This window comes from Xyrauchen texanus, chromosome 38 (assembly GCF_025860055.1).
Source record: "Xyrauchen texanus isolate HMW12.3.18 chromosome 38, RBS_HiC_50CHRs, whole genome shotgun sequence".
NCBI classification, from domain to species: Eukaryota; Metazoa; Chordata; class Actinopteri; order Cypriniformes; family Catostomidae; genus Xyrauchen; species Xyrauchen texanus.
This window is the reverse complement of record NC_068313.1, coordinates 34,962,348-34,984,847: the sequence shown is the minus strand read 5'-3', so window position 1 is coordinate 34,984,847 and position 22,500 is coordinate 34,962,348. Positions and strand designations below refer to the sequence as shown.

Genomic DNA, 22,500 nt, shown 5'->3' with positions numbered 1-22,500 from the left:
GGGCGGTTCTAGGGTCAGTGGATATTCGGGGATTAGACCAGACCTCTGTGGATACTAATGGGGCCATTATTTGATGACACATCAGAAAATAATATACTTTTATGATCTGTAATATTACGTCTGTAATGTCCCATAAAAGTATTTATATATATATCTGGAACTAAAACTGCAACTAAACATTTAACTAATACACTAAACATTAGTTGCATGATTTAAAAAAAAAAAAATCTTTCAGCTTTCTGTAGTCAATGCACATCATGTGCACTTGATAGTCATGTGATCTGCTAAGTGATAAAAAGCAGGAAAATATGCAGAGCAAAGCGGGAGACAGTGAAAGTCCACAAATTGTGCTAAATGTGCTAATACTGTGGAGGGTGTTGTAAGGGACCGTCTGAAAAGTCCACAAATGGTGATAAACTGTGGGTTTTTGTTCTATATAGATGTTTAATAAGATCAAACAATATATGAATACAATCACTGAGAAAATAAATACATATGAACTAATATTGAACATATTGAACAATGACAAAGTCCAAAATTATCCTAGCAACAGCAACCAGGGATAGACAAACATGGATCTACATGCCGCGGCACGGTGGTGCAGCGGTTAGCACTGTCGCCTCACAGCAAGAAGGTTGTGGGTTCAAACCCTGGTTGCCCTGGCCTTTCTGTGTGGAGTTTGCATGTTCTCCCCATGTCTGCGTGGGTTCTCTCCGGGTACTCCGGCTTCCTCCCACCAACCAAAAGACATGCAGGCTAGGTTAATTGGTGTCTCCAAAAAAAAAAATTGCCCTAGGTGTGAATGTGGAGGTGAGTGTGAGTGTATGTCTGTCTATGTGTGGCCCTGCGATGGACTGGCGACCTGTCCAGGGTGTCCCCCGCCTTTCGCCCAATGTTAGCTGGGATAGGCTCCAGCCCCCCGCGACCCTGTACACAAGATAAGCGGTTGACGATGGATGGATGGATGGATGGATGGATCTACATGCCTTATGTTGCTTCACTTGGAGCTGTTTTGCAGACTATATGTAATATATCTTATTTTATTTTTCAAATACAGACAGTTTGCTTACATGTGAATTTCATAAACAGAATTGTGGTTTGTTTGTGTTTGCCATATTACTAATCAAAGAGAAAATGCAACATTGTAACAATTTTAACCACTGTTTCGCGACAAATCAAACAAGATACATGTCTGGAAACATCCTAAGATTCAAAGCATGTTTCATAGATCAGCTTTCAAACTCTTATGTTGGTTTAATCGACTCAAAAGTAGTTCCTGTTTAAAGTTATATATATATACACTGTATATAAAGTTCCTTTTTCCCCACAAGTTAAGTTTGTGAGTCTAATATGCTGTGTGTAATATGTCTTTGTTTCTGGGTATGTGTGTGTGTAAAGGTGAGAATCCAGGGACTCACGGGGAATATCCAGTTTGATCATTATGGACGGAGAGTCAACTATACCATGGATGTCTTTGAGCTAAAGAGTAACGGCCCTCGCAAGGTCAGACACACACACACACACACACACAAGCAATACACACAAACAAATGTATACACAAACACACACACACACACACACACAGAATGAATCACTCTTCTCTATCTGCTGTGTCGTCTGCAGATTGGTTACTGGAATGACTTGGATAAATTGGTTCTGGTCCAGAATGAGCTCTCCATGGGCAACGACTCGTCTATGGAGAACAGAACTGTTATCGTCACCACTATAATGGTAATGTACTCACAACCTTCCACGTCTACGTACAGTATCACACAAACAGTGCCATCTAGAGGGAGCATGACATGTTCTGTCAGTCAGATGGACACAAATGAAACTCACTTGCTGAGAGAGACTAGGAAAGTAAGACAGCCAGTAAGAGAGAGAGAGAGATGACTGTGTATTAGTTGATTTATAATGGCATGTTGTCAGTTTTGCCACAGGGATAAAAACAGGGGGGGGAAATGTCACCAAAAAAAAAAAACAGCAATTTTATTAGGTTGATGTAAATTTCCCTTAAAAACATGCTTTGGCAAGGAAGTACTATGGTACAGGAACACTAAGCTTAATATTTGTTGGTACTTTGGTTTAAACGATGGCTGCTACCTCAGTGGATTTTTGTAAGGATTTATTTAGAGAAAAGAGCGATAGACAAATATCCCTTAGCAGGCTCCTCCTCTCTCTCTCTCTTTCTCCCTATCTATCTCTTTTTCCATCTCTGCCGTGCGCTTTTTAAGGCGATGGAGAATTTTACCTCTGCAGGATCGTCATCGTTTCCATCACTACTAAAGAATCCGCTGTTCAGACACTGAGTGGAGAAGAGGACGAGACAACTGTGAGAGATCAGAAAGAGGCTAACCCCTCTCTCCCATGATTCAGCTGTTTTCACAAGCTCCGTCAGCCGAACTGCTGCGTTACACATTCACTAACATTCTTGCCACATACTTAAGGAGCAATGCAGCTTCATGGGTATTTCAGATGGCTTTTTGGGATTGCTTGTCCTTGCTTTTACAAATTACACCAATGGCATTCAAAAACAACAACAGATTTATATAACTCATGTTTCTGGTCTTATTATGCACGATTTATTAGTTATTTTAAAGGAAATAGTTTTTTGTTTTAATAATGTAAACATGTAAATAACCTTCTACATCCCTGAAAATGACTTCTCTTTTCTGAGACTTCTCTCTCAACGTTTCACTCGAAAATACTTCTTATTACGCAAGTTAAACTCTTAATATATTTACAGCTCATACTGGAGTGGTGGTGGTGTAGTGGGCTAAAGCACTGAACTGGTAATCAGAAGGTTGCTGGTTCGATACCAGCAGCCACCACCATTGTGTTCTTGAGCAAGGCACTTAACTCCAGGTTGCTCCGGGGGGGATTGTCCCTGTAATAAGTGCACTATAAGTCGCTTTGGATAAAAGCGTCTGCCAAATGCATAAATGTAAATGTAATGTGCATGATGTATTATTCTAAAGAAAATCAGTTTCATTATCTTGCATCCAAATTGTATTGCTTTTTTCACAGAAATAATTTTCTGCTGACTTAACCTGTTAACCAAGGTTGCATGGTTGGTGGAAATGGTACTATTAACCGATGCTAACATAGCAAACAATCCACGATCCAATTCCGCTGTACACTTGGGCTGAAACGATTAGCCGAGTAGCAGCAAACGTAGGTTGTAACAGTGACAGGGTACTGAAATGATATTTTTACGCCCAAGACAGGAAGTCACGGACCTACAAAGAATGTAAAAATCCTTGTCTCTCCCTCTCGCTCACTTCTGATGTGGATTTCAGTGGCTAAATATGGTAGAGAGGCTGCTGAGGTCAAGTTTTCCCTACATTGGTCCATTCAAGAATAGTAAACCCTAAAATCGCCAACATTGTGGGGACTTAATAAACATGCTAAATAACGTCCAAGTGAAAATGCTAACATTCGTCTGTGAGGTTTACTGTAGGACTAAGGCAAGGGTGAAGTGGGTAAAATATAATTAGCCCAATATAAAATAAATGAAAGTCAATGAATAATCCCCACCATCAACGTGAGACAAAGTGCTACATATTATTTTACATATCAACCCTTAACAAGTTATTTTGAATTTTCTGACAAAGTGTTGCGTTTTCATATAGTCAATTAATATTGACTGTACACAAATCTGTCAAACATATGGTCAAAACAATGTACAGATCGAAAAGGTGGTTTTATTCACGTAACAAATATATATATCAGGTAAAAGCCGTGAAAGTAGAGTTAATACGTTATAAACTGATGTGGCTGTTTGTCACACTTTGCTGGTAGCTTTACAAAACATAATATAATATCAGTAGATGCTCCCGATTAAAACGAGTCCAAATACAATGTGATGCAATCGCTATATACGATCCACATCCCACCAATAACTTGATAAAATGGGTTGCGAATGCAGTTTCATGTCGACTTTATAATTACACAATGTGTGCAGAAACAAGCTCGACGATTCTTCCTATAAATAGACACATTAATTAATCCAATGAGAGTTCCCAAATCGATGACAGGTGCACAACAACACATCACAATGCATAAGCAACACATCCAGATTTGTGTGTGTGTGTGTGTGTGTGTGTGTGTGTGTGTGTGTGTGTGTGTGTGTGTGATGGAGACAGTAAGTGAATATGTGTATATGTATGCATTAGTGTGTATTGGAAGCTCCAGGCAGAGCGAGTGACCGATATAGAGATAGACAGACAGAGAGCGAGACAGACTGAGAGAAAGATGGCTGAGTAACTGATAGCTGTAATTAGTGTAACTCCAGTCTGAGGGGACGTGAGGCGTGTTCGTTCTATGTAAAGATCATTCCACGCCTGCAGACAGCAGCCAATTTATCTGCACTGATGCCTGTGAGAACAAACGATCAGCTTATCCATAGGAATGAACCATGCCACTTACACACACACACACACACACACACACGCGTGCACAAACACACGCACACACGCGCACACGCACGCGCACACACATACGCACACACACACACGTACACACACGAGCACACACACACAAACACACGCACACACACGTACACACACAAACACACACAAACACGCACACACGCACACACATACACACATACACACACACAAACACACACACACGTACACACACACAAACGCACACACACACACACACACACACACACACACACACTCGCACAAACACACGCACACACATGCACAACACACACACACATATATATACACACACACACACACACACGTACGCACACACGAACGCACACACAAGCACACACACTCACACGTACACACACACATATATACACACACACACACACGTACGCACACACGCACGAACACACAAGCACACACACTCACACATACACACACACATACACACACGCACACACGCGCACAACGCACACACACGCACACACACACTCACACGTACACACATACACACACACGCGCACACGCACACACGTACACACGCACACACACACACACACACACACATGCACACACACATAAACACACACATGCACACACGTTCAAAACATAGCTCTTCCATCCATGTATTGATCCATCCATTCTTTTAAACCAGATCTCATGAAAATTACTTGACTGTGGTAAAAACAATTATGTAATTATATTACATGGTTCCTTAAATGGTAAATGGTCTCAACTTATACAGCGCCTTTTTAACCTTAGCGGCATTCAAAGCGCTTTACACTGCGTCTCATTCACACACCAATGATGGCAGAGCTGCCATGCAAGGCACTAGCCTGCCATTGGGAGCAACTTGGGGTTCAGTGTCTTTCCCAAGGACACTTCGGCATGTGGAGCATACATGTCAACACTCCCGTTTTTCCCAGGAGTCTCCTGTATTTCACACCGGTCTCCTGCCCCCCTCCCATTTTGTTATTTCTCCCGGGAAACTTCCATAACTTGAATGTCCCAAACCTCGTTATATGAATAATCACATCTATATATTATTCCAAGGTTGTCCAGTTGCCAGATCTTGACTGAAACGCATCCTACTCACACAATCGACACATCATACACATTTCAACACATTTGTGACCTCAACCTGGCAACCTATAAAACAGTTGCGCTGTTGATATCTGCGCAGGTAGTAGACGAGGGAAGTTGAATCAAGCATCACTGGTAGATGGGAGGAGAAGACTCAGGTGGTGCTCCGGTGAAAAAAAATAATAACAATATACATGTAAATTTAACAACAGCTGAATGGAAGTATTTAATGTTATACTCGACAATGCCCACGCCTTTTGCAAAGTGTGTCGTGCTGATTTTAATATCGTTAAATTACGTTACTCAGCACATTAAATCTCAGCGGCGCAGTTTGTATGTATTTAGCCTGCCTCTGCGATCCAGAATGAAAAATGTAATTGCCGTAGCAACCACATCATTGACCCCGTTTATACCTGGTATAACGATGCGTTTCACGTGATCCGATCAGATAGCTAACCGAAAAAGCAAATGTGAGATGAAAAATGTAATTGCCATAGCAACCATGTCATTGACCCCATTTATACCTGGTATAACGATGCGTTTCGGGTGATCCGATCAGATAGCTAACCGAAAAAGCAAATGTGAGATGAAAAATGTAATTAGCGTAGCAACCGCGTCATTGATCGCGTTTATATCTGGTATAACGATGCGTTTCGGGTGATCCGATCAGATAGCTAACCGAAAAAGCAAATGTGAGATGAAAAATGTAATTAGCGTAGCAACCGCGTCATTGATCGCGTTTATATCTGGTATAACGATGCGTTTCGGGTGATCCGATCAGATAGCTAACCGAAAAAGCAAATGTGAGATGAAAAATGTAATTAGCGTAGCAACCGCGTCATTGATCGCGTTTATATCTGGTATAACGATGCGTTTCGGGTGATCCGATCAGATAGCTAACCGAAAAAGCAAATGTGAGATGAAAAATGTAATTGCCATAGCAACCGTGTCACTGACCCCATTTATACCTGGTATAACGATGCGTTTCACGTGATCCGTTCAGATAGCTAACTGAAAAAGCAAATGTAAGATGAAAAATGTAATTGCCGTAGCAACCGCGTCATTGATCGCGTTTATATCTGGTATAACGATGCGTTTCGGGTGATCCGATCAGATAGCTAACCGAAAAAGCAAATGTGAGATGAAAAATGTAATTGCCATAGCAACCGTGTCACTGACCCCATTTATACCTGGTATAACGATGCGTTTCGGGTGATCCAATCAGATAGCTAACCGAAAATGCAAATGTGAGATGAAAAATGTAATTGCCGTAGCAACCGCGTCATTGATCGCGTTTATATCTGGTATAACGATGCGTTTCGGGTGATCCGATCAGATAGCTAACCGATAGTGTCAGAAAAAGCAAATGTGAGAACATAAAACACACTTTTGTGGTGCTAATAGGACACTTTCAGCTCACGTTTCGACTCGCGTGCTCTTCAGGACTCATACCCTGGCCCTTTACATCGCAAGTGCAATGCTCTATTAGTTGAGCAACCACACAAAATATTCACACTTGAACAAGCTTGTAAATGTTGTTTTCAGCCAAATAGAATAATGCATCCAAAAATGAAATTGTGTCATCATTTATTCACCCTCCACTGTAGCATCAGATCAGTGATGAACCAGTGATGTAACTGACAAATTTGGGATTCATTTAGCTAAAGCTAAAGGCCTCTAGAAATGTAAAACTATGTATAAACCGTGTAAAAAATACTATTTAATGAATTTATGATTGAATGTACTTTCGATTTTCACTTTATGTAAAATAATGTTTTTTGTCTGTTTAATGTCTAAATGATTTCTGCTTTAATGTTGACAGTGGTTTCTCTCTCTACTGATTTTTATTTTCATTTTATGAACTTGTTTGATGTTGGTGATTTGCTCTAATTATACAGCACCATATAATTTAATCATTGCTGGAAACATTATCAACAGGCCTATTGATTTTCATGGCTAACTACTTGTACACTTTGCCTCTGACCGTTTTAATGTAAATCAATGTTGCAGATTCTGCCTTTATAGTTTTCCCTGTCAGTATATAAACACAGTTTTATTTATCTGTACCATTTATAAGTGTAACCTTTGTTTAGTGGGAGTGATTCAAATAAATAACATGTAATTTACAAAAATCTGTCAGTCGTGTTGTTGATATGCCAACATAGCGGACGCATTTAATCTGTTTTGTATTATTTTGGGAACTATAACTATAACTTTTTGTATAGAAAACCATAAATGTACTGTTTTTATTTATTTACATTTTTTTTAAAGAACCCAGAAACCAAAACAATGATCTGAAGAACCTATAATCAAATATCAATAACTATTTAATCACATCCCAAAAACCAATATTGCATCTCAAGAACCATATGGTTCTTAATAATAAAAAAGAAAAATAAGTGTGTTTTGCTGAACCTAAGAGCCATTGAAGTCATTCTGATTATACCATTTAGTTTTGAGGTCAGCATGACCATCCCTGCCCACCCTCTCTCTCTCTCTCTCTCTATGTGTTTATGCGTGTTTAGGAAGGACCGTACGTAATGTTGAAGAAGAACTGGGAGATGTATGAAGGTAATGACCAGTATGAAGGCTACTGTGTGGATCTGGCATCCGAAATCGCCAAACACATCGGAATTAAGTACAAGATTTCCATCGTACCAGATGGGAAGTACGGAGCAAGGGATCCAGAGACGAAGATCTGGAACGGCATGGTTGGGGAGCTGGTGTATGGGGTAAGAGAATGCCCCACAAAATAGAGTAAAAATCCCATAGGAGAACTGATTATTACCTATAACTTATAAAACTTTAAAGACAGACCCGTGAGCTAGGAGGGTGTATATGCTTCTGTTATTGCCATCATTCAGTGTTATTAGGGTCCGAGCAGCGATTGTGTGAGGATCATATTGTTCTTCTAGGTGTTTATTATTTTTCCCCAAATGAATTGCATTTTTGAGGGCCTAAACATACTCAAAAACTCATGAAACTTTGCACACGCATCAGAAGCGGCAAATAATTTACATCTGATTTAGGTGTGGCAAAATAGCTCAATAGGGCCACCTACAAACATTCAACGATGTGCGCTTTACGCTACATTTCACCTACACATATGAAAATTGGTACACATGTGTAACATGACAATACCTACAAAAAAGTCTCTTGGACCCATGACCTAAACTCAAGAGGAAGTCAGCCATTTTGATTTATCTCTTCAATTTCTGCTCAGTTTTTGCCATTTCCGGGCCTTGTACTTTAATGAACTCCTCCTAGAGATTAAATCAGATCAACATCATATTTGGTACATCTAATCTAAAGGCATTGGCAATGCTAAATTGCAAAGCTTTTGAGGTTTTACTGCACGGTGTGTCCGTGACGGTCTGACAAATTTCGATGTTTCGCAATGATACAGGAAGTTGTTATAACTCCAACATACAATGTCCAATCTGCCCCAAACATCACATGTCCCGGCCTGAAAACATCTACGTGCCTACATTCAGTTATAGTCCAAAAATTGGAGTGAAATTCCCCTGGCACAGCAGCCCCAACAGGCACCAGGATGCGAGTGCCCGTTCATCGCTGCTTGCAGCTTTAATTTCAACTTGACCGTCCACTCCCATGACGCACTCCGAACGATACAAAAAAGTTGCACTCCCTACACTCTCAACCTACCGTAATTTCCGGACTATAAGCCGCAACTTTTTTCCCACGCTTTGAACCTCGCGGCTTATACAGCTAATATATGGATTTTTCCCGCTTTCAAATTTTATAAAAAAAAATAAAAAAAAAACAGTCTGTGACGTGCTCAGTTTTTTGGCGGCTTGAAGCTTTCATTAGACCAATGAAATTGCCGAACGGGTTAAGGTCAAAACAACTTTTTTTGTTTACTGTTTAGATTAAATAGAGCACGCTCAAACTTCCCATCATTCTGATTACGGTAGTAATTTTGTCACCCTCACCATGGCAAAGACATGGAGAAATGCATATGATGCTGCTTTCAAGTTGAAGGCGATTGATCTGGCTGCTGCACGGGAGCTTGGTCTTAATGAGTCGATGATAAGACGCTGGAAACAGCAGCGTGAGGAACTGACTCAGTGCAAAAAGACAAAATCTGAGGCTATTCAACTCCGACACCGAAGGAGATGACTTCAGTGGTTTCAGTTCACAGGACGAGGAAGATAGTGACCAATGACTTTCTTGGTAGGCTACTGTTTACTGCAAATGTTTTATTACAAGCCGTGTGTGGCAGCGGGGGCGTGGTCAAGCGCCCGTCCGGGAGAGAAAAGCTGTAAGGGCGCTTACACCTGCGCTAAATTATGTCTAACACGGTGTCTAATTTCAAGTGCCCTGCTTCACGTGTCCTTCTTGGGAAAACTGTCACACGGGCACCAGTGTGACAGTTTTCAGCAGGGCACTTGACGTCCCAGGTAAGGCTTTTAATGGCCACAGCAATGTTTACAATCAATTTTATAAAGTTTCTCAATTCTTCTATGCGCCAACACTAGACTGACGTGTGTCACTCTCTCAGCTCTGTGGCTGCTGCATTTTATGCCGCTCTCCCCATGCTTACTGAAATTAGACACCGGTGTTACACATAATTTAGCTCAGGTGTAAGCACCCTTACCGCTTTTCTCTCCCGGACGGGCGCTTGACCACGCCCCCGCTGCCACACCGTGTTTCGTTAAAGCTTATTTATTTTTGTTACAAGCCGTGTTTTGTTAAAGCCTGAGTAAAGTTCATTTGTTTCAATGTACCGGTAGGCACCTGCGGCTTATAGACAGGTGCGGCTTATTTATGTTCAAAATAATATTTTATTTAAAAATCAGTGGGTGCGGCTTATATTCAGGTGCGCTCAATAGTTCGGAAATTACGGTACTTATACATTTGTATATATCGATATATTTTGGAATACATTTTAATATAGTTATAAACAGCTACTTTAAATCAATACTTTCTATATATTTCAATTATTTTTAATTTGATAGCCTCATTGGCAATGCTTTATGGGTTTGTAATTTATTCCATCATTACAGACTTGACTTTCATTTCAGTTTCATTTAAATTGTTTTAGTCCATTTGCATCTTATTTCCCACCAATAATACGAGGTATAGGGTAAAAAACATAAAAATGAGGCAGCCGAGAAATAAATTGCTTTCCATTAACCAATAGCATAATCTCTAGCCCGAAGCAGAGATATCTATTGTTTGGACAGAATTTAAGGTTTGTTTAGTTCTCGCGGATGGAGGCAGTGTTTGTTTCATCAGTAGGGTTGATATTGTCTAAGCTTAAGGCACTTACTCTTACAAACGCAGCCAGAAGTATTAACAGCATTATTCAGCGAGCAAGTACATAAAATCAGTCACTTGTACGACGCCTCTGCGACACCACGCTGCGACTCCAGCAGTGAAAAGCAAATGCTCCCGCTGACAAGTGTTAATGAGCTCAGGGAGAGTACAGATGCACATCTTTCTGCCCCATTAAACACTCTCATCCACCAACCTGGTCTCCACCCATTCACAATCTCATCCTCTGATACATGCACTCTGAATAAACACTCACATCAACTTATACACTCTCTAAAAAGAAATCAACGAGTCTCAAAGTAAAAGTACTCATGGTACCAGCGGCTCGTGGGGACACTACTCCGCCTCTGGCAGTGGCCCTACCGTTCCAGGTGGTCGGGGAGTCCCTTCCCCACTAGGAGGGGTCGAGAGGGTGGTCTTCTCGACCCCTCCACATTTCTAGGGGACAGCAGGGCACTCCTCCGCCCCTGGCAGCGGCTCCATCGCTCCAGGCGGTTGGGGAGTCCAGTCCCTCCTCCCCTCGTGGACGGCGACCCCGCCGCGTTTCTAGGGGACGGCAGGGCACTCCTCCGCCCCTGGCAGTGGCTCCATCGCTCCAGGCGGTCGGGGAGTCCAGTCCCCACTCGCCTCGCGGACGGTGGCCGTTCCTCTGTCCCCCGGCGTAAGGCAGTGACACTCCCCTGGGTGGCGGCAGTGTCGAGGACTCCGCAACGGGCATCCCTCCTTCCTCACGGGTTTCAGCATTAATGTGAAGAGAACAATGGAAAGGAGGAGGCGAGAACCGGCTTGGTAATATAAATAATAGTTTTAATAATAAACTGAACGAAAAACACACAAACAAAAACACAGAGCAGCTCCATGTCATTCTCTCTCTCTCTCGAACCATCGTCACCAGCAGCCTTTATCCGTCGCGCACCCCCATCAGGTTGATTAGGGACCGGGCGTGCGTTGTTCCAGCCCGGCCCCGCCCCGCCCTTCTCCGCTCTACAGCGTCGTTTCATCTTCGCTAATGAAAGGAACGTCTGAACCTCATTTATTGACCACGGCGTGGTTTTGTGCATCGCCATTTCTTTTTACAATTCGAAAGTCGCATGAACAAATGATCCTGCTATCACTGTTGCTAACTTTAAAACTAGCGGGTTGATGTCGCGTGTTGCAAATCCAGTGACGCTGGTAGTGACGATTCTCTCTGACCAATCAGTGATCTGCAGGGTTTTGACGTCACATTTAGTATCGGCTTGGCTCGCTTGGCACCTCGACCGAGGTGGTACTAAAAAAGTACCAGGTACTAGGTACTATCCACAGTGGAAATCCCCCCAAAAAGCAAGCAGAGTCGAGTCGAGCTGTACAGTGCAGTGGAAAAGCCCCATTCGTTTGGACGATTCCATCGTAGGCTCGGCCATCTTCGGATTTAACGCATGGGCAAAAACACTACTGGTGCCAAGACCAAAGTGGGCATTCACTATTGTGCTCTACATGCACTCAGCAACTGACCGGTCAAGCACAACAAAATAGCCGTGCTTTATTCAGAAATAACTCTAGGTTGTATAATTGTATAAAACCTTTGAAGAAAATATTAATTAAGAGTCTTGTATTCCTCATGGGGTTACGGGAAAAGAACAATTGAACGTTTTGCATATAAAAACCTACTCGGCTTCAGAACACTCTAATGAACGTGTCTTGAGGCGCAAAGACTTGCTTCATAGATTTTGAATTCAAACTCTCACTGGCTGTAGCACGGTATTATTCTCTCTCTCTCTTGCTAGAGGCCTCTAATTAAATCTAGCGGCCAAACAACTTCATTTATTCCTATGGGCACCACGAGGTCCAAAGATTGCCCTAGTTCTACAGTGACCTTTCACTGGTATTAAACCACTGAGCCAGTGTAAACAGTACTGTACACAAGTCCCTTGGATGCCCTAGAGCTTCTATTCATTGATAAAACCATCTGCATACACAACTGCTTGAATTCTGTCTTATTATATACTTGCAACTACAGGATGGGCACACTTCAGGATTTAAGAGTTGACACTCTTTCAATCCATGAGCTAGAATTTAGTATAATAATATAACTCTGAATGAAATGTGACCACGCTTTTAATTAGAAAGGAAAGGGCATTGCTGCTCATTTATTTTTACGGGAAATGTTTTGTTGTCTAGACCCTGTAACAAGGAGAAAAAGGAATTGTCGAATTCAATGGGCTGTAATTGACGAGTAATGCTGGCACCAAAGCATAGCAACTGCTGAACTTTTTTTTTGGAGTGAAATTGCCCATTTGAAAGCACTTTACATTTAATAGCCCATCTCTTTTGGCCAATTTATCTTAGTGGCTCTGTCACTGTGCTGATTTTATAAAGACCTTCATCACAATACCGGATTCTTGAGGTTCCGATGACCTTAAAATGAATGGGTCAGACAGATCTAATGTTCTACATTAGAGGAACATTTCCTTTAATACCACGGTTCAGGCAGTGCCTCTTTAATATGAATATTAAAACTCGTATACACCTTTATTGCATTTTAAATCGTCCATTTTCCTCTCTGTCCTAGAAAGCGGAAATCGCTGTGGCCCCTTTAACCATTACTCTGGTCCGGGAGGAGGTGATTGATTTCTCCAAGCCCTTCATGAGTCTGGGTATCTCTATTATGATCAAGAAACCGCAGAAGTCCAAACCAGGCGTCTTCTCCTTCCTGGACCCACTGGCCTATGAGATCTGGATGTGCATCGTGTTCGCATACATTGGCGTGAGCGTGGTGCTCTTCCTGGTCAGCCGCTTCAGCCCGTACGAGTGGCACACCGAGGAGCCCGAGGAGGGCTCCGAGGGTCCGGCCAGCGACCAGCCCCCCAATGAGTTCGGCATCTTCAACAGTCTCTGGTTCTCCCTGGGTGCCTTCATGCAGCAGGGCTGTGACTTCACACCCAGGTAAGACGCAAGTGTGATCTGGCCAGTGGAGAGGGCTTCCATATCTCAGCGCATCAGCTGTGTCTCACCACAGAATTATACTGCCATGCTAATCAAGCAGCTGTGAGTCAGGTGTGTTCATTGAGGGTGTAAAATGAAGGAAATGTGCCACGAGGTTTTCCGGAAAGTTTCATCTGTAACATGTAACTTGACAACATTTTGGGAAATAGGAAGATATGTTTCATCTAGAGCCTTTGGAAGCTAGGGCCCTCTAAATAAATTTTTGGTAAGACTTCACAACAAAGTTAATGCGTTAGGTGCAATGATCTAACAATGAATATTTTTCATGCATTTACATTTTACATTTATTTACATTTATATTTATGCATTTGGCAGACGCTTTTATCCAAAGCGACTTACAGAGCCCTTATTACAGGGACAATCCCCCCCGGAGCAACCTGGAGTTAAGTGCCTTGCTCAAGGACACAATGGTGGTGACTGTGGGGAACGAACCTGCGACCTTCTGATTACCAGATTACCAGTTATGTGCTTTAGACCACTACACCACCACCACTCCATAAAAAACACCTAATTTACATAAAACCATTTACATAAGGCCAAGGACGCAACAAGTAAGCCATGTATAGTGTTTATGTTTGAAAGGTGCTTTTGGTCTTATTTCGACCAGCTTTAGGCATATTGGTTGCAAAAATGAGGTGTTGCAATGCATGACAAGGAATGTTTTTATCACCCCTATTCGCTTTCAAAGTGATGAGTTTAACACACCCACGAGTACAGTGAGGACATTTCAGCATTAAGAGCCAATAGCTGTAAAATCCCCTTCTTTGATCAAGGTGTTTTGAGTTAGTAAAGGGGCATTCACTAAAGGGATGGCAATGTCAAGAAGAGCTAGCGATTTGAGGGGACATGAACAAATGAGACGATTGGAGTTGAGCAGAGTGCAACTTTATGCAAATATGACACAATGCTGTGACTACCAGGGCTGGACTGGTAATCTGGCATACCGGGCATTTTCACGGTGGGCCGAAGCACTTTGGTGCCGATAAGGGGCAGACCGGCCATCGGGAGAACCGAGCGGGGGGTCGGTCGGCCGCGGAATGTGTAATAATGAGGCTGTGAGGGATAGACTTAACGGTTTCTTCATTGGGCTGTACTGCAGTTTAAAGTGTTTTTGGATCGTTCCGTGGACAAAGCATTGATAAAATATCTGTCCAAGAACATTCAGAATATAAAGAACTCCAGACAACATGAGTTGTGGAAAATCGGATCTGATCTAGAAGCTTTATGCTGCTTTATACCGTTCCTGCCATTGAAGAGATGGTAAGTCTATCCCTCACAGCCTTGTTGTCATTCCCATTAAAAATCAAAGATGGCGCTAGCGTGAATAAGGTCTATAACTTAGAACCATTACTAATGTTTGGAATTGCGCGAATGCTTAGAACTGCATTACTTTTATTCAGGGCTGGATGGGTAATCGGGCATACCGGGCATTTTCTCGGTGGGCATACACACTTAGGGGCTGATCAGGGGCGGACTGGCCATCGGTAGAACCGAGCGGGCCGGTGGGTCGGACGCGAAACTTGACGAATGGGCTGCGATAAGCAAAAATGAGCCGCCGTGTTATGCAGAACAGACCAAAAAACAGCGCCACGTTATGCAGAAAAGGACAGCGAACACCCCCACCCCCGCTCAATTATTTTGGATTACCTCCACCCCCAAACCCCCCCTCAACATTTGGGCCAGTTGCTATGTAAAATCCCAGGCCGATTTCTCTTCCCAGTCCAGCCCTGCTTTTATTTCACAATGCACGTGAACTGATCTAAGAGCGCCGCCAGTCACTGGTTTGTTCTGAATCACACACATACCATGTTTATCTGTCTTTAAATCACAACCTTTTGGGGATTAATAATCACATATGATCAATTTGCCAATTTGCTGTTATTTTGTTTTATTGTGCATCCCTGAAGGATCTTGAAATTAGTCAACTGATGAGCGATATTCACGATATTGGTCAATTTTGCATCGTCAGCAAATTATCTTGATTATATTGTTAAAATTCGATATATCGGAGGGCCTGGGTATCTCAGCGAGTATTGACTCAGACTACCACCCCTGGAGTTGCGAGTTTGAATCCAGGGCGTGCTGAGTGACTCCAACCAGGTCTCCTAAGCAACCAAATTAACCCGGTTGCTAGGGAGGGTAGAGTCAAATGGAGTAACGCCTCTTGTGACGTAAGCGCGCTGGCGTGAGCTGTGAGCAGTTTATCATTATCGAGCTATATCACTCCAACAGGTCTATTTTGTGCTCTCTGGTAATGCACATCCCAGTGATGTGACATTTTCTTCTCTGTGACATGCCTAAGGTAAAAAAAGTATAACTCATTTTCCTTCATCTGCGCTGGCCTAAGAGTTCCCCCGAAACGGAAACACAAAATTTGAGTTCCACTGTGCCGTTTGCTTCCGGTAAGAAACCATAGGCACACCATCTATGCTGCCTTCAAGACAAACATTAAACTTTCATCCATGCAGCAGTATGGAAAGAAAATTGCACTTTATTTTTAGAATATTTATAAGAATATAACATTTTATTATTGATAACTGGAGAATGCAACTCAATCAAAAATTCATGCCCGGTGTCCAGGGAAAGGCGAGGCTGCTGAACTGCACAAATTACCAGAGCTTGGCACAAAGAAATCATATATATATATATACAAAATAATGAATATAAAACATCTCTGCTGGTGTGCTGTTAATCTAGATGTTCCTCAAGGATCATTCTGAACAAAGTGAAATGCCAGTTGGTCTACTACAACATGTTTCACACCCATTCTAGTGAAAGATTTATGCTGCTCTATCATACTTGAATGTGCATTTATTGTTGCATTAACTGTTTGCAACACAGCAGTTGTACCCTTACATAAATTGCCATGGCAACCATAGTTCCCGCCTAAACATGTGTTATTGTTTTACCTGCATTTGCGATTAAAAATTTTAAAATGTGACATTTTTTTAACCCATTCGCACGTGTGCGATCAGTGTCATAATGCACGAGAAGCATTGCAGCAAAGAAGTCTGATGTCTGCTTTGCTTTTGCCAAATCTCAAGCCCTTGAACTTTCGCCGGTTGCTGTAGATGCGTCATCAGGGTCAGGGTCAGCATCAGCTGAGCGCTGTTCAGCTAGCATGCTACAGCAGTGTTTTGGTTGAGCGCATATGCAACAATTCAAGAATGGGAAAGGAGGAATCTGGGACCGGCTTGACAAACACGCAGACATTGATTGCTTAAACATAACATAAATGTGCTGCTTCTCCGCAGACACGACGAACACACACACGCGGCTTCATATGTGTGTGTGTTATCACAAGACTATGATAACATATACACATCGGACAGAAAGGGTTGCAGAGGAATTGGCTCGTCCAAAAACATCACTGGATTGAACGGCAGCTGGTGTGTGGGGGATCCAGCACATGGCGTAGGATAGTTCTTGGCAACTAGTAAGCGTAACAATACATATTCCGAATATCTTACAAATTTACCTTAAGCTTGACAGTTGAGCTTAATTGTGTGGCAATAACAGAGTGTAGCTTACCTGTCGAGAAGCAACACAGCAAGAATCGAACCCCAAAGATCCCTCAAAGTCATCCACCTCTGGTTCACTCTGATTTTACTCCATTCTCTGTCCCTTTGTCTTTTAGCAAGACTACGAATTTTGGTGAAGCTAAGTTTCGTTTCCTCTGTAACACATCTGCATGGACGTTCATATTCTCCCGGTTGAAGAGTTTAAGTAGCCACACCCCAAACTCACGCTATAGGTTGAGCTAGAAAGGGATGGGTGGAGCTGAGTGGGCCGCTCAAAATATAAACATGTTTTGATAGTGCCTGGGAGGCTCTGTGTTTATACTTTTGGGGGAGGTAAACCCACAAATGGCTTACTAACAGGGCCTATTTATAATTGGTCACTTCATCATATCCCTTCTGAAGATCATCATTGTTGCCATCTGGATTACTGTGGTTACTGTGGATGTGGATTCCCTCTGTACACCTAAACTGAACCTATAAAGGAACTTGTATTTGGCAAAAGACAATTATGAACTTTGCCGAAAAACGGGAATACTACGACCAAAGCGCTACATGCATCGCTCTTCAAGGTGCAGTTTTATCCACTCGTCTTCTACGGCCATCTCTGTTCCAATATTTCGGCTTAAAGATGACAGACTGTTTTGCATTGCCGTTAATTTAAAAAAAACTTGTCAGCGCTTCCAAGTTTGGAGTGTCCCTGAGTCTGGTTAATACAGCATTATTTAATGCATGCTCTGTGAATATCAAGGCTCTGGACCAAATCTGGACCAAGTGTGCTTAATAGAAACATGGCATAAACAGAGTGATGGTCTCCTTTTAATCAACTTACTCCCACAGGCTATGGGTTGTTTGATCTTCCGTGACTCTCTGGTAGAGGCGGGGATGTCATTGTGATACATAACCTACAATACAACATAAGTGCTGTGTCACAGTGTGCTTCATTTGAATGTCTCGTTCTGAGTGTCTCTGCCCCTCACACTATCATCATCGCTACCGTCTACAGACCCCCCAAAGTCTAGTGAAGCCTTTTCGTCTGAGTCTGCAGATCTGGTGTCCATGCTGAGCCTCAAGTTTAAGATAATTCTTAATTTGGGAGACTTTAACATCCACTTTGACCCGGAAAAACTCAGCGATGATAAATGGAAGCGCAGTGTAGTTCTAGCGGGAAGACTAGCAGCTGTACATCATTAGCTGGGTAATTCCTAGCCAAACACATGTAAGCCGTTGCTTTATAAGTCTGCTCACAATCTATCACATTGCTGTTTCAGTGTGCTAACATGGCAACCTCCACCACCCCACCACCACCAGTTGAGCCCTGTCCCGCACTGGGGTAGGCACCTCGCCCCTGCCTCCTATCTCCGGCAGGACATGACGGTTCCGGGTACAACTCCCTCGGACCGCCGGACAGGGCCTACGCCAAAGAGAGTGACATTATTTTGTTTTACATTTATCAAATAAATGGCATCTTAAACTTCACTCAAGCCTGCGTGTCTTCCCGATAGAAAGGACTTTCTGTCTTTATTGGAGTGTTTTGATTTAATCCAGTTTGTTGACTGTTCCACACATAAAAAAGGTCACACCTTAGACCGTGTTATTGCTAATGGTTCTTTTGTGTCTCACAAGCATCCTGTTAGCATCCTGCTCCCTGGTATAATGACAATCCCCACTCAGTGAAGGCAGCTTGTCGTAAAATGGAGTGAAGGTGGTATCTTTCTGGACTGAACGTATATTACCAGGCTAAGAAAGTCCTCTTGCATGATTATAAAGCAGCCAGATCTCATTATTTTCAGCGTAATTCTAGCGGAAAGACTTGCAGCTGTACATCATCGCACCATTAGCTGGGTAATCCCTAGCCAATCACATGTAAGCCATTGCTTTATAAATCTGCTCACAATCTATCACATTGCTGTTTCAGTGTGCTAACACGGCAACCTCCACCACCCCAGCACCACCTGTTGAGTCCCATCCTGCTCTTCGCCCCTGCCTCCTATCTCCGGCAGGACATGACGGTTCCGAGTACGACTTCCTCGGACCGCCAGACATTAGATAGACATTAAAGATAGACATTACCTTTTTGTTGTATATTCATCAAATAAATGTCATCTTAAATTCCCCTCAAATCTGCGAGTCTTCCTGATAGAAAAACAATCCCCAGACAACTTTGTAGACTGCTCAAATGCAAATGTTACACCAACTTGCCTGTTAGCACTAAGATAGACAATGTTCATAAACACATTCTCACTACTCCTTCTATCTCTTCTGTTTCTTCTCTCAGTCTGTCCTATTTTCCTGGTACCCATCTCTCAAGTGTCTCTCAACTTGACCATGTTTCTCTAGGTAATGAGGTATCATGTATGAAAGCTACCACTTGCATAGTTGATCCTCTACATCAGGGGTCACTCCTGGAGAGCTACCTTCCTTCAGAGTTTATATCCAACCCTAATCAAACACACCTGAACCAGCTTATCAAGGTCTTTAGGATTACTTGAAAATGATAGGCAGGTGTGTTGGAGCTAAACTCTGCAGGAAGGTAGCTCTCCAGGAGCAGGGTTGATCACCCCTGCTCTACATCATACATTGACTACTTTCTTTAAATCACGTTTTGCCTCTTTGTGTCCTTTAGTCTAGAGTATAATAGAGGACTCCTTGCGCACTGGTGTTATGCCAGCTGCTGTAAAACAGTACTAACCTTCCTTTCCTTCCAGAAATCTTAGAACGAGTTGTTGTCTCACAGTTAACAATCATTTTGAGCCCCTTAAATCCAGCTTCCATAAACGCCACAGAACAGAAAGCTTTAGTTAAGGTCACTAAAGACTTCTGACTTCAGGTTCTCTTTCTATTCTAATCCTTCTTGAGCTCAGTGCCACTTTTGATCACACTCTTTTACTCACCCGTCTTGAAACTGTCTTTGGTGTCTCAGTGACTGCTTTAAACTGGTTTCGAACTTATCTCTCAGATTGTAGGCAGTTTGTCTCCCTGGTTGGTTGGCTGTATGTAGGGTAGGGCTGGACTGGTAATCTGGCATACCGGGCATGTTCCTGGTGGGCCGACGTACTTTGGGGACGATCAGGGGGCGGACTGGCAATTGAGAGAACCGAGCGAGTTCCGAACCGGTGGGTCGGCCGCGAAACATGCCGAATGGGCCGCGTTCAGCTAAAATGAGCCGCCGTGTTATGCAGAACGGACCACAAAACAGCGCCGCGATATGCAGAAAAGGACAGCGAATGACTGTGTCTTAATATGTTATTATGTATTGCGTGGCGCAGGCCCTATGTAAATACTCTGTAGCAGCTGTTATATTTTGCATTTTCCATATGCTGATGTAGTTTGGGCGGAGTAAAGTTTACATATGCGTCTGGAACAGCCATATGCATTTACACATGACCAGTTTAGTCTGGACTGTATCTCAAACCACCTCCTGAAGTGGTTTGAGCAATCGGATTGTAATCTGTCTCATCATTTACATCTGGTCTTTTCATGATCGCATAGCTATCCGATCAGTGAAAACGCACAAAGTGGCCAGGCGTAAACAGGCCCATAGTTGTCAACTATAAACAATAAACTGGGATATTAGAACGTATTTTGACATGTAAAAAAGTTACACACTTCACCTTTAAAAAGACGTCTTTCAGTGACAACTGGATTGCGTGGATCTCGTCTTTGGACACACATTACACAGAACTTCTGCTTCACTACACAACTCAATGGCTGTCGAGTGAAATGTGAAAATGTACCAACCAGTGGCCAATCAAAGACACTCTTGGTCACATCGTGCAAAGTTTTGTCGCATATGTGAGTGATTTCCTCTCATTGTATAGATTTGCACATAGAGGAAAAGATCTTGGCGTTTTATGAATCAATATTGAGATTGCTTACTTCAATTCTCTCTAAAACACACACACACATACACACACACACAAACACACACTCACACACATACTGATAATCAGCCTGTCACTGAGTGTGTTTCTGTGAGGTTAATGGTGTCAGTACAGAAGTGTTGAGATTTCAAAAACAGTGGCACTGACATTAGACTGGTCAGCAGCTCTGTGCATTAAAGGACATTACAGATCCGCACTTTTACAGGGAAACCTTTTTTTCATGCACACGCACTTACACGCCTACTCTTTCTCATACATTACCCAGAAAACATAAAGATAGACTGAACAATTTTATAATGAATGCACTCTCCTGTCACATGAATGTTTTAAAACTGTCTTTAAAATGAACTGTTACATTGGGGCACTTTTAAAATTAAAGAAGCATTAAATCAAAATTGACCCCAATTACTTTTAATAAATGTTCCTGTCTTTGGTCATGATTCATGAGTGTGTGTTACTGCAAGGGGGAAAATGTGCTTTTGAAAGCATTCATTACAAAGTAATGTAGCAACTTTTCTTTACTTCTGATGTAATAAAGTTTATGAAGGCTGGGATTGTTAATATTAGCCAATAATATCATAGCTTACTTGTCATAGTCCAATCATTATTTCCCACTGCATCTTCTTTTTCTCTCAAAACAACATCACATTTCACTGTGTCATAACCAGGCATGATGTGCAGGGATGGATTACCGACTGGGCCAATGGGGCCAGTGCCCGGGGGCCCTTGACTACCTGGGGGCCCTTGACTGCCCGGGGGACCCCTTTTGGGCAATTTTTTGGTGGAGGGGGGCCCTTGGAGATAATTCCAATCATAATCCATCCCTGATGATGTGCTAAAAACATTTTAACAAGCAATAAATGCTATGCCCTAACAAGTTGTGACAGGTGACAGAACACTTGTATTGCTATTGCTGTAGCATCATGAAGCCCCGTTCACTGTGAAATCTCATTGGTCCAACATCCCAATGCGCATAGCTGCATATTAAATATGTGTGAATTTGTTGCGGTTTGCAGCATTTTTGAGGTGAGAGAACATGCTAAGGAGGCACGAATAATTGTCCTTTAATTTCTTACGCTCGCTGGGTTACTGCCAGGTGCGGCCCGTGTACGGGGGCAGGTAGGGCAGAGCTCCACCTAAACATTGGAACGCTTGAAAATAAAGATCCAATTCTGTAAATTGACAATATGCAATTTGTTAACCCGTAATGTGATCACAATGCTGGCATGTGCATTTAAAAGCAGGCCTAGAATTTGTTTTTATTCTATTTTTAAGTCGTGATTTATCTGA

The 22,500-nt window shown here is 42.5% G+C and overlaps 1 protein-coding gene across 4 annotated transcripts in view; it reads left to right on the top strand.

The window, feature by feature from the left end:
* The window catches only part of LOC127631633 (glutamate receptor 4-like), a 117,435-nt gene that overhangs the window by 58,288 nt on the left and 36,647 nt on the right, over nt 1-22,500 (top strand). For all 4 annotated transcript variants that reach the window (XM_052109904.1, XM_052109903.1, XM_052109906.1 and 1 more), the window contains exons 8-11: nt 1,399-1,503; nt 1,624-1,731; nt 8,051-8,257; nt 13,375-13,748. In XM_052109904.1, coding sequence (XP_051965864.1) covers nt 1,399-1,503; nt 1,624-1,731; nt 8,051-8,257; nt 13,375-13,748 — 794 coding nt within the window. The remainder of the gene's footprint in view (nt 1-1,398; nt 1,504-1,623; nt 1,732-8,050; nt 8,258-13,374; nt 13,749-22,500) is intronic.